This window comes from Fusarium sambucinum, chromosome I (genome assembly GCF_050947815.1).
Source record: "Fusarium sambucinum isolate potato_lamoka chromosome I, whole genome shotgun sequence".
Lineage (NCBI taxonomy): Eukaryota > Fungi > Ascomycota > Sordariomycetes > Hypocreales > Nectriaceae > Fusarium > Fusarium sambucinum.
This window is the reverse complement of record NC_139294.1, coordinates 3,576,123-3,588,282: the sequence shown is the minus strand read 5'-3', so window position 1 is coordinate 3,588,282 and position 12,160 is coordinate 3,576,123. Positions and strand designations below refer to the sequence as shown.

General features: G+C 48.2%; 5 protein-coding genes across 5 annotated transcripts; 2 read left to right on the top strand and 3 right to left on the bottom strand.

Annotated features, from left to right (window-relative positions):
* Nucleotides 1–553: 553 nt before the first annotated feature.
* Nucleotides 554–1,756, bottom strand: FSST1_003894 (uncharacterized protein; the record flags this gene model as incomplete). Its single annotated transcript, XM_083230016.1, has 1 exon — nucleotides 554–1,756. One exon carries the CDS (start codon nucleotides 1,754–1,756, stop codon nucleotides 554–556), a length of 1,203 nt encoding a protein of 400 aa, XP_083087324.1.
* Nucleotides 1,757–3,330: 1,574 nt separating this feature from the next.
* On the top strand, nucleotides 3,331–4,414 carry FSST1_003893 (thiamine transporter TPC1; the record flags this gene model as incomplete). Its single annotated transcript, XM_083230015.1, has 3 exons — nucleotides 3,331–3,363; nucleotides 3,415–3,467; nucleotides 3,529–4,414. The coding sequence occupies 3 exons, from the start codon at nucleotides 3,331–3,333 to the stop codon at nucleotides 4,412–4,414; spliced, it is 972 nt and encodes a 323-aa protein (XP_083087323.1).
* A 103-nt stretch (nucleotides 4,415–4,517) lies between these two features.
* Nucleotides 4,518–5,921, bottom strand: FSST1_003892 (uridine-cytidine N-ribohydrolase; the record flags this gene model as incomplete). Its single annotated transcript, XM_083230014.1, has 4 exons — nucleotides 4,518–4,863; nucleotides 4,911–5,558; nucleotides 5,632–5,717; nucleotides 5,871–5,921. 4 exons carry the CDS (start codon nucleotides 5,919–5,921, stop codon nucleotides 4,518–4,520), a joined length of 1,131 nt encoding a protein of 376 aa, XP_083087322.1.
* Nucleotides 5,922–6,477: 556 nt separating this feature from the next.
* FSST1_003891 (uncharacterized protein) lies at nucleotides 6,478–8,150 on the bottom strand (the record flags this gene model as incomplete). The annotated part of the gene is made up of 2 exons (XM_083230013.1): nucleotides 6,478–7,963; nucleotides 8,014–8,150. The coding sequence occupies 2 exons, from the start codon at nucleotides 8,148–8,150 to the stop codon at nucleotides 6,478–6,480; spliced, it is 1,623 nt and encodes a 540-aa protein (XP_083087321.1).
* Nucleotides 8,151–8,622: 472 nt separating this feature from the next.
* On the top strand, nucleotides 8,623–12,098 carry FSST1_003890 (uncharacterized protein; the record flags this gene model as incomplete). Its single annotated transcript, XM_083230011.1, has 2 exons — nucleotides 8,623–8,867; nucleotides 8,918–12,098. 2 exons carry the CDS (start codon nucleotides 8,623–8,625, stop codon nucleotides 12,096–12,098), a joined length of 3,426 nt encoding a protein of 1,141 aa, XP_083087320.1.
* Between the last annotated feature and the right edge of the window lie 62 nt (nucleotides 12,099–12,160).

The following is a 12,160-nucleotide window of genomic DNA, read 5'->3' as shown; positions in this document are numbered from 1 at the left end:
GGATTGACAATACTGGATAAGGCCTGTCTGCCTATGCTGGATTTATATAAGAAACTAATTACTGTGCGGTTTGGAATGATTTGAACCGGTCAAAGGCAGAAACATAATTCCAGCGATACATACACAATAGAAGTATCGTGACGACGTATACAACAACGTAATAAAATTCCCCCATTCTACAGTTGTGTCACGTTCCACGCGTATTTTAATCCGGGGATGTCACAAGAGCGGGCTGTTGGCTTGCATCACTCATTCAATCGCTTAGTAGACTTGCTCATCAAAACATTTATAATGTAGTATTGTTTCATTCTCTCATGAAGATGCTATTTACATCCTTGTTCAGTACACATGGCCATGCCCTATCAAATTTCCTTAGAAGACTCGAAACAAAGTAGTCGCTTGACCGACCTCTAACCAGATGTTTAATGACAAACGCCTTGCATGCATGCCGAGACTACCAAAATGCATTACCCCAAAAGGTTTTCCCAATTTCATCCCATGGGTCAAAAGATAAACCAAAGAAAGATGCACTGATTGCGTGTTCAACACAACATTACACTTGTTCCTGATCCTCAACCATGCCGAGAATATCGAGCTCAGCTTTAACAAGACTCTCAAACTCGTGGCGATCGATACCTGACGCTCGTGAAAGCAGGAACAGACTTCGAATGCTGCGTGAGACGTGTTGCTTCACGCCAAATTCGTTTTGTGTCTGTTTGCCAGCAGAAGCCTCAAGTTTGGCAATCGTTTCCGAGCCGTTGGAGCTGGCGCTCGAAGCGGGACGAGGATGCAGTAGAGCAGCATGACGCTCAGGATCATTTCCGTTCTGCGCAGAACCTGATCCCAGGTGATCAGCCTCAGCCAGAGTCCATGAACCCTGGGTTTCATTGCGTTCTGAAGCTTCGGCAGAATCGTAACCTCGTCCAAGTCCGAGTGGTGGAGCAACATGTGCAGCAACCTCCTCCTCATCAGGGTCATGGTTGTCCATAGCAGGCTGTACACTATCGTATTGAGCAAAGTATGCATCCTCTGCTGAAGCTGCCCGAACGCCGCCCATCTGAGAAGTGGCCTTGGAAGGAGGTGCGGGCGACTTTTGTGCAGGTGTACGAGCTGGCGTCGCATCATATCGTGCCCAGTAATCATCATCTTCATCTTCGTCTTCGTGGCCACCATCCGGGACATGTAAGCTCTGGCTAGGACCGTTTGTATCTTTGGCGATGCTGGTGACCTTCTTAGCCTGTGTCTCGGCAAACTGTCGCTCAGCCTCCGCAATACTAGAAACGCCCCCAAACTGCAAGAAAGGCGATGGCTTGTCCATAACGGTAACCTCGCCTACTCTCCAGCCATCGCCACCACCTTCGACATCTCCAACACAGTATACTAGCTGGAATGCCAGGCCAAGGGTAGAAAGCGCAACAAGAGCGTGAAGGGTCTCTTCGTCAACCCTTCGAAATCGTGTCTCAGCATCGTACTCCCAGTCAACCTCAACCTCGCCGGACACGGGGTGTGGCTCAAAGCTGCCACCTTGCGCAATCTGTACAAGTTCTGATATTTTTTCTTTGTCGTAGCAGAGCAATCGAATCCACGGCTCAGAGCTGGTAGGTGACAAGAGCTTGACTCGCTGACGTAGTATGGGGGAGAGGAGTGGCAGGATGCCAATAGCAGGCTCGGTAGAAATGGTGGACGGTGGGAGAGCAGGAAGGAATGGCGCCAGAAGTTGTGTCGCGTCTGGCGGGGGAAGTTGTGCGGTGGCCATGATGAAGTATACGGGAGGGCTGGACAATGTGTCTATCTATGTTGCGATTGCGGCTTGTTGAGCATCAGTTCTGGCGTACAGAATCGAAAAATCGAAGATCGTGAGAGTGGATTTCACGTGCAAATGGGTAAGCTCGTGGACCCAGTAGATATAGGTGAGTGGACAGTAGACAGATATCCAGTAAACATGTAAAGCAAGATTAATTATCAACAAGCAAATCTTAGAGTACATACAAAATATAGGTAGACAGACAAAAGAGGCGATATGAAAATGGAGAGGGGGCGACAGACATATGTATGTGACGAGAGGGCATGTGTTTGCTGTTTGCTCGGCAATGAGAGCTAAAAATCTATGGCCGGATACCTAGAATGTATCGGCGTTGCGGCACAAATGCATTCAAGAGGCAAGTGACATCCCTAGCCCATGCACTTCTTCCCCCCATAGTGAAGCCCCGGAATCTCCAAGCTCTGTTCCTTCTGGGAAAGCCCAGCCAATAACGGAGAGAAGGGTCTCGGCCGGAGCAATGGAGGCAGGAGGCTTCTCGGAGGCTGTGCTTCTGGTAGCAGTGATTGTGGGGAAGAACAACCCCACGTTTAGTTACTACGTAGTATGGCGAAGCTCTTTAATATCATCATCACTGAGATGCCATTACTTTATTTATGGATATACTAGAGCTTTGAAACTATATTCTCTTCTCATGATTCTACTGCTTCGTCATGTCTCGAGTTCACCATCTGATCTGCAAACTCTATCATCACCTGCATCTATGTCAAAAAGTGCAGGTGATAATGCTACGCTCTTGGTTGGTTCCAACGGCCCGGGCTAGCTTTTAATGGATGAACCCTGGTCGAGACCCCTGGCATTGTCAAAAAGAGATCGCCTTTCAGCCTTCTATCGGTTCGGTCCATGAGTTCCTGTTCGGTCCAAGAGACCCCGAAGTTGATTCGGAATCCAGATGTATATTCAGTTCTAGGTAGAAAGATACATATACCGAGATAGGTACTCTTCTCTCTTTTACACAAATTAAACAGTCACTCCTCGCAGGCCATCTTCACCACACTAATTAAATATGCAAAGACGCAGAAGGACTTTAATCTCATCCGCCAACAACCGCTTCCACCCGCTCACTCATCTCAGGCTAACTCCAAATATTCAGAAATTATGCCGTCACACAAGTTCACAGAATCCATCGTGAGAGCGACGAGGATTTCTAGCCAATGTGGCCACGGATCTCAATTATCGTGATATAGGTAATACCTAATAATGACGAACTCACCCAAAGCTTCTTTCATGATTTTCAAGATTTTACTCCTTATAGAATTATTATTCAAGAATACAACACTACCTATTATCGCACTATCGCCTCCGCACATTGACTTCCGGTGCATCATATTTTTGCTTATCAGTAACTTTTTCTCCAACTTCTACCAGCGCCTTGTTCTTTCTCCAATCCCTGCATTTATAACCCTACGATCGAAATTAGCGATATCAACCATCTTCGCCAGGTGCAAACAATTCGATCAGTTGTTTTTCGTTTTCCGGGAACGCAGTCCACCCGGACTGAAACTTGATGAATGTCACATAAAGAAGGTCACCTCAAGGATGAGGTAGGAACTTACATTTCAGTTTACGCGATTCTGGGCTCACGATCACAATAGGGCTCCAAAGTCCAAGTAGTCGCTGCCGGTGGAATTGCAGGGCTCGTCTCAAGGTACTCTTTTCCCAGTCCTCCTTCAAAACGGGCACCGCGATTAATTTTATCTGATCCCTAGATTCGTCGTCGCTCCCCTCGATGTCGTCAAAATCCGTCTTCAGCTCCAACCTCACTCCCTTCCCGACCAGGTAGCAGCTCTACACAATGGTCCAGCTTATCGAGGGGCATTCGCGACCCTAAAACACATCCTCAAGCACGAAGGCTTGACAGGTTTATGGAAGGGCAACGTCCCGGCAGAGCTTCTATATGTTTGCTATGGTGCTGCGCAATTCACGGCCTACAGATCGACGACTGTTTTCCTCCGGACAGCTTTCCCTTCGAGATTACCCGATGCTGCGGAAAGTTTTATCGCCGGTGCGGCCTCGGGTGCCGCAGCTACGTCTGTTACATATCCTCTTGACTTACTAAGAACACGATTCGCAGCTCAGGGGCAGCACCGCGTATACCACTCACTTCGTAGCGCAATATGGGACATTAAGCGCGATGAAGGATGGCGAGGGTTCTTCAGAGGCATTGGGCCCGGCCTCGCCCAGATCATGCCCTTTATGGGTATCTTTTTCGTCACATACGAGTCCCTCAGATCGACCTTGGAAGGATTGCACATGCCGTGGGGCAGTGGCGATGCTACAGCTGGCATGTGTGCCAGTGTCATCTCCAAGACAGCGGTATTCCCTCTTGACCTTGTTCGAAAGCGCATTCAAGTCCAAGGACCAGCACGCAGCCAATATGTCTACGAAAACATCCCCGAATATTCCACCGCCCGAGGTGCACTAAAAACAATTCTACGCACAGAGGGTTTTCGCGGCCTGTATAAGGGTTTGACTATCAGCCTACTCAAATCAGCGCCGGCGAGCGCTATCACTCTCTGGACGTACGAACAGAGCTTGAAAGTGATGCTTGACTGGGATTCAAGCAGTAAGGAAACCATCCCCAATGAGTTATAGACTGTAACAATATTTAATAGATTCATCATGATAGAGTAAGTCGTCAGATTGTCTACTACTACTTGCGTGGTTGTACTCTACAATAGCCTGTTGGTTTATCCAATCACTGTGCAAGCGCGAGCGCAGCATTCTTCGTATCTGCTCGCTCGATGCACTCTTCAATGACCTGCCAGAACTTGGCAGTATCGACTCCACGTGGGATCCTAACACCTTGTTCGCCAGGTGGGAGCAACTTGGCGATTGTGCGGCCTGTTTGCTTACCCTCTTTGGCCTCCTCAAAAGTGCCCTCAGTGATAACAGTTACTTCGAAGCGCTCATCGTGCTGAGGGGGCTGGCTGTGCTTGGCGTCCCACTCAAAGAAGGGGATTTCACTTTCCGTGCCGATCAGTACGGCGGCAACGGCGATAGGGTCATGGAGAGGAGGGCCAGCGGTGATGCCGAACGTATCACTGAAAATGTCAGTTAAAAGCGTTTGTGGCGAGGTACCAAGACTTACGCGTATGTTTGCGCAAAGAAGTAAAGGAGCTCAACAAGCATGGTTCGGAGAGTTGTCTTTCCAGGGCCTGTTTTCTCGGCATCGGGTCCATACAGAAGCATATCTCTCACCTCGGGCGTAGCCAACACCTGATGGCTGAGATCAAGCGGCACAATCGTGGTCTTGGCAGCAATCTCCTTGTTATGGAAGACTGTTGCAGCCGCCTCGGGGTCAACAAGAATGTTGAACTCGGCCCAAGGCGTGTAGTTCCCGATTCTAGGTCGGCCGTCAACTTCACCTAGCGGCGCATCTGAGAAGTTGTCGCCAATAGAGCCACCCATGAGACTGACACCCTTGACATGGCTGATGAGTTCTGGGTACGCACGGAACAGAGCTCCAACATTGGTCAGCGCACCTGTCGCAACAATCCACGCTGTGCCAGGCTGCTGGGCACGTAGAGCCGTGGCCATCGCCTCGACGGCTGGCATGGTAGAAGGTGTGACGAGCGGCGTGGGCAAAAGATCGGTGCCGTCCAGTCCAGAAACGCCATGGATGTCTGTTGGTGCATGGAGGGCAGGGCGCTCAAGGGCTTTTCCTAAGCCGATATACAAAGGAATATCATGCATTCCAATAGCGGTGAGAATAGAAGCCGCATTGTGTGTAGTATTCCTATGTACAGATTAGGCAGGTTCTCGCATAATACACTGACTGTACGGTTCGTATTGCAGCACAATTGACATACTCAAGAGATGCATTTCCAAAGACTGTCGAGACGCCGAGCAGTCTGATCTGAGGGTGATAAGCTGCAAGAAGAATTGCAAAAGCGTCCTGTAAGATTGTTAGTACTGGGCGCGATCGTGGAATGTATGACTTAAGAGGGAGTTGCCAAAGACAAGACTAATATATCAAGTCTTGTATCGTAACTAAACCTCCTTTCCATGTGACACTGGAACGAACAGTTCCGTATCTGTATATACGTACATCATGGCCTGGATCACAATCCAGCCAAACGGGAACTTGCGCCTCAGACATGGTAGATAATAGGTGTCTATGTAGGTAAAGTAGAAAGACGTTGAGAAAAATGAATAAACTATAGGTTTATGCACGAGAAGAGTTTCGCAATAGACTTTGTGACAGAAAAGTAGACTCAATTGAGTTACCGATATTGCAAGTGAGTTGTTAAAGTTGTGACGTTTTATCAGCCTACAGGACTCTTTAATAGACCCTGGAAGCTCTAGTTATGGTGGGGTATCTTCCCCTCATTTTGCTGGTTGTTTCTTTAGCTTGGAGCAAACCTGACTGAAATCTGGGGCGCAAGTCCCAGGCATTTTGTTTGACTGGCCTAGGTATAGTAAGTTGGCAGTTGGTAACTTGACTAGCAGCCAAACTAAACAAAGCAGCTTCCTCTTCAAGCAAGAGGTTATGCTCATATAGAAAGAAGAAGAAAAATCGCACACAAAAAATGCGTGTATGAACTTATTATGACAAACGACTAATTATATTGCCTGGGGTATCTAGGTAAAGTCGGCTTTGTGCCGAATATATTTCATGATAGCAATCCTGACTCCTGGTAGCCGAGGCCGCGTCTCTATGTTTTCTTGCGCGCTTCCATCACACGCAACACATCGGCAGCATTATTAACATCGCCCTTTCGCTTCTTTGCTCCTCGCTTTCGTTTTGGTCCATCTTTTGATTGTCCTTCTTCATCATCATCATCATCTTTTCCGCCCCACTTCGAGAGCTTGACTCTTCTCTCGTCAAAGTCTTCCTCGTCAGCAAGACGACTTGTACCGAAGCCCATATCCAGATCTTCGTCATCTCGATCTGCCATTTGCATGAGTCTCTTCTTCCGTTCTTCCATTGCCTCGTTCCGTGCTTCTTCATCCTCACCATCCTCTTCGTCGTCTTCGTCGTCGTCGCCTTTCTCTATCTTGATCGGGTTGAGAGCCGCCGCACGCTTGAACGCTGCCATGATTGCAGGATCAGACATGGATGGCGCCTTGTTCCGTTCCTCTTCTGACACAAGACCCGTCTTGGCACCTTCGAAGTAGTTTCGAGGTGCTTGCGGTCTCGGTGGTGGTGGCATCGAAGTATCTGTAGTAGGCTCTTCGTCGGTTTTCTGTTGTTTCGCTTTCTTGGAATCATCCTCCTCATCGGAATCTGAGTCTGAACCATCCATGCCAGCTAAGGGATCGTAATCATCACCTACACCGTCAAAAATGTCCATGTCTTCGTCTTCTTCAGGCTCCTCTTCCATTTTCTTGTACTGCTCCGGAACCTCCATGCCAAGAGGCTTTGCATCCTTGTCTGGCATCAAAAGACCATTCCGGTCGCTCTCGTCTTCGTCAGCACCAGGCTGGACTTTGCGAACCTTCCTCTTCTCATGTCCATCTTCGTCCACGATGATTAAAACTTCTCGTCCTTTGTGGTCGCGTTCTATTCGTGAACCAGCCTTTTGCTTGATTCCGACCTTCTTGAACCGATCACCAAGTGCGTTTGCCTGCTGTGCTTTGGCCGCTTCTCGTGCTGCCTTTAATTCTGCCAATATCTGATCGCGTGATCGCTTTTTCCCAGGTGCTAGAGATACCGTTGACAGTTGACCTTTTTTCTTCGTCTCGGCTTTTTCTTTAGCAGTTGCCTCGACTTCCTTTCCTTCTAGTTGTTCAAGCTCATTGTCGATATCAATTTCCGGTTCGGGTTCAGTCTCCTTCTCAGGCTCGTCTTTCTTCTCCTCGTAGATATCCTCTCCATCTCGAATTCTTCTTAAAAGCTTAAAATCAAGACCTTTGACTAGATGTGTGCTGCTTAGATCTCCACCTGCAATGTCAAATCGTCGCTTCTCGAATGTCTCCTGGTCGATCTCCTCATCTTTCAGTTGCTTTTCGAGTTCTTTGAGTCTTTCTACTCGTTCATCGTCTGTATCTTCGTCACGTTCCTTCGATCGATCGGTATAGCCTGACGCAAGTTTGACACCCTTGGGATCATAAGACTTGAATTTCCTCTGGGGTCGAGCCGCATTGTTGCGCTCAGCAAGTTGTCGCGCAAAGTCCGCTTGAGCACCAGCTACAGCGCGTCTATTGCATTGTGTTATTACATTTTCAGAAAGTATCGAGCAATAACTTACGGTGTCATTGGGATGCTTGATCTTTGTCTTGAACCAAGCGCATTTCCGCCAGCCGGGGATGATGCGGATGCGCCATCTTTAGCGGAGCTCTTTTGTGAGTTTGCAGCTATAAGTTTGCGAAACTGGTCATTGTTCATCTTGAAAGGAACTGCCCGTGTAAAGGAGCATTGAACAACCAAAAGGCTGGGCTGATGTTGTAAAAAGTTAGGATTTTGTATGTTGAATTCAGACCTCGACATAAGGTATGTACACGGATACTAGTACCTTGTGGCTCTTCATGCATGTGGCTGTGCAGACATGTCACGAGTTATCGTGTCAAAACGCGATTTAGCTCCACTCTACGCGCTTTTGACATCGCTAACTAACGCCTCAGTTCGTCGCATCTTGTGAAACCCTCGCAAGCAACGCAGAAGCGTACGCGCATATTGGACTCTGTATGAAAATTATGATCTCCAACATATATCATATATTATTTTGCTCTGAAATAATCATGTGATACGGTGGCAGTGGTGATCAGGAATCGTCAACCGGCGCATTAACTCGCCACTAATTATTGTGAACTTTACCAACGGAACAACACAACACGATCATCAAAGAGAAAGAAGCAAAATGGGGAGTGTTCTGGATAAAAACTCTTCTCAAGTGAGAAAGCGTATCGAGGCGCATACTTTTGAAAATGAAGGTGGAGATGAATATGAGGGCAGCGAGTTTGGTGGTTTTAACGACTATTTCAGGCGCAAGAGAATCAAACTCCAAAATCTGGATGCCGAGACGCGTGCAAAGTCAGACAAACCGCAGATATTCAAGGGCATTGTCGCGCATGTGACAGGGTATACTCAACCGTCATTGCATGTGTAAGTATCACCTCAACAATTTTGGTCTGAATATCAGCTCACAATCACAGTCTGCATCGTGAGATAGTGCAACATGGTGGCGGTTTTCTACAATATCTGGACTCTAAAACAATGGCCACCCATATCATTGCTTCGACGCTGCCTCCCAAAAAGTCTGTCGACTTCAACCGGTACCGGATCGTTAAACCTGCATGGATCATGGATTCTATTCAAGCAGGACAGCTTCTTCCGTGGTCAAACTATCGCGTCTTGGATGAGGGTCCGAGACAGAAAGTACTTACGTTTGATGGAAGCAGTGGTTTGGCACCATCAACTCCTCGTACCAAACAAGGATATCGTGAACAGAGCGATAACAGTTTTTATACTGGCCAATTCAAGGCGCCGGCTCTACCTAGCCAATCTTTAAGCCAGGTTATTGAGAAGGCTCAAACACCAATTCGCGACATGAGTCGAGCACCACGCACAACACCAATGGAAGGAGTCGATAGTTGCTCTTTCAAGAAGCCAGAGGCACGTCCCAGATCTCCTGTCCTTGATCGATCAACCGCAACCCCATGTCAATCAGAAACGAACAAGGACGATAACGATAATACCGAGTCTAAGGCAGAAGCAGTATCTGCACCCACGCTCCAGACCAAGGCACAGGAGCCTTCAAAACCGATGACGTCCGAAGAGCACAATGCACAACTGTTATCTGATCCACGAATCAGAAAGTCTTCGACAGCTAATCCCGACTTTCTAAAGCAGTTCTATTCTGAGAGTCGACTACATCATCTCTCTACATGGAAAGCCGAGCTGAAATCAAGAATGCAAAGATTAGCTGTAGAAAAGGGGCAATCGACTCTTAACACCAAGAAGCGTCCAACCCCGCGACGATATATTATGCATGTCGATTTTGACAGTTTCTTTTGCACAGTTTCGTTAAAGAAGAAACCCGAGTTCATTAACAAGCCGGCAGTTGTCGCGCACAGCACAGGATCTGGATCAGAAATTGCAAGTTGCAACTATCCTGCTCGAGAGTTTGGAGTAAAAAACGGCATGTGGATGAAATCAGCCCTCGAGTTGTGCCCGGATTTAAAGGTGCTTCCTTACGACTTTCCTGCATACGAAGAAGCCAGTCGCCTGTTCTATGAATCAATCCTAGACGTTGGTGGCGTCGTTCAAAGCGTCAGCATAGACGAGGCTCTCATTGACATAACATCAACTGTTATGAAATCCACTGGGTCTCAGGACATGAAGCCTGATCCAGAAACCGTTGCTCAGGAGAGGGACATGGCAAATAAGATTGCAAAAGACCTCCGTGAGAAAATCAAGTCTCTCACAGCCTGTCACGTTTCTGTTGGAATTGGCGCAAACATTTTACAAGCCAAAGTGGCGCTACGGAAAGCCAAGCCTGCAGGCCAATATCAATTAGAACCAGGCGATGTGCTGGGTATGATCGGCGACCTCAAGGTTGATCAGCTTCCTGGTGTTGCCAGGAGTATTGGCGGAAAGCTCGAGGACATCGCTGTCGTGCTAGTCAAAGACTTACGAGAAGTGTCAAAAGAGCGCCTTGTTTCAATCCTTGGACCCAAGACCGGTGAGAGGCTCCGAGACTATGCTCTTGGTATTGACCGTACAGAAGTTGGTGAGCAGCCGCCACGCAAGTCTGTATCTGCAGAAGTCAATTGGGGTATTCGGTTCATCAATCAGCCAGAAGCAGAGGAATTTGTTTACAACCTTTGCAAGGAACTGGAAAAACGACTCCTGAATGAGAACGTCAGGGGGAAACAGTTCACCATGAAAATTATGAGGAGATCGATGGACGCACCCCTGGATCCGGCGAAATCCCTGGGCCATGGTAAATGCGACACATTCAACAAAAGCACCGCTTTCGGGGTGGCTACAAATGACCAACAGGTCATCGGTAAAGAAGCCGTCAATATTTTACGGTCTTTCAAGTTTAGCCCTGGTGATCTACGCGGACTCGGAGTACAAATGACAAAGCTCGAACCCATCAAGACCAACTTGGCAGCTCCTGATGGAAGTCAGAAGAAATTGACATTCGGCGTCTTTACAAAGCCGACCCCAGCCAGGAAAAATTCCACCGCAGAGCAGATCGATGAGATCGAGAGTCCCGAGAAACAGAAAGCAACGACAGGCCGTGGGGTTTCCGAGGATCCAATCGCCGACGATCCCTTGACACCACGAAAGCAGAAGATGCACCCTGCCATGGCATTGACAAAGGCTAGTGAAGATGATGCGAAGGCGAAGACACCTCTTAACATATCCGGGACCCAATTCATCATTCCTAAAGACGTGGATCCCACCATCCTAGCAGAATTACCCAGCAGCATTCGGAGCAAGCTTATGGCTCAGAAATCGCGGATGCCACAGGAGGCTGAATCTCCAATACCCAAATCCAGGTCCGGGAGTCCCATGCCATTTGATGTATGTCCGACTCAGGTAGATCCCGAGGTATTCAATGCATTGCCTGACGAAATGAAGGCTGAGATTATGGCTACGTATGGCCGAAAACCCAAACAACCTACACCACACCAATCTCCGCGCAAGGATCGCACGATACAGCCCAGAAAGCCCACCACGCCTTCAAAACGAGGCAGACCGCGAGGTTTATTTGGCAAAGCCCAGAGGCAAAGAGATGCCCAGGCTGGTCTACTCCAGACAAACTTTCGATCTTTGAACCAGGTCGGCGACGCCTTTCAGGAAGAGAACGTTGTTGAAGAACTTGACTCGGAGTTTCTCGCAGAGCTTCCCGAAGATGTACGAAAGGAAGTTGTTGAAGACCACAAGAGGCGGAAAAAAGCCCAGCAGACAAGGCTGGAAGCTCCTTTGCGCAAGCACAACTCCACTGATACAGACGCGGCATTGCCAGGGGGCCAACTTAGGATTCAATTCGCGCCATTGCCACGCAAGATATCGTTTGCAAGTTCAGGAGTGACCGCGACACAGGAAATTAAAGACATGCTAGATGCTTGGCATACAGAGACGAGGAAAAACGGCCCTCACCGTGGGGACATAGAAGTATTGGAAAAGTTTCTCGAACGGGTGGTTCAGGAAGAGCGTGACTTGGAAAAGGCGACCAAACTGGTCAAGTGGTTGGATGTGTTGGTCGAACAAGATGGTAGGAAGGGCCGAGGACAGGAGGTTTGGAGACGATCAGTTGAGGGCATCAAGGTGATTGTGCAACAGACTGTGAAACAGCGAGGCATGGCTCCTTTGAAGTTCTGAATACTTGTTGGCTACGTACAGGATGTTTCGACAGCAGATTATGACTATATACCCATTTGACA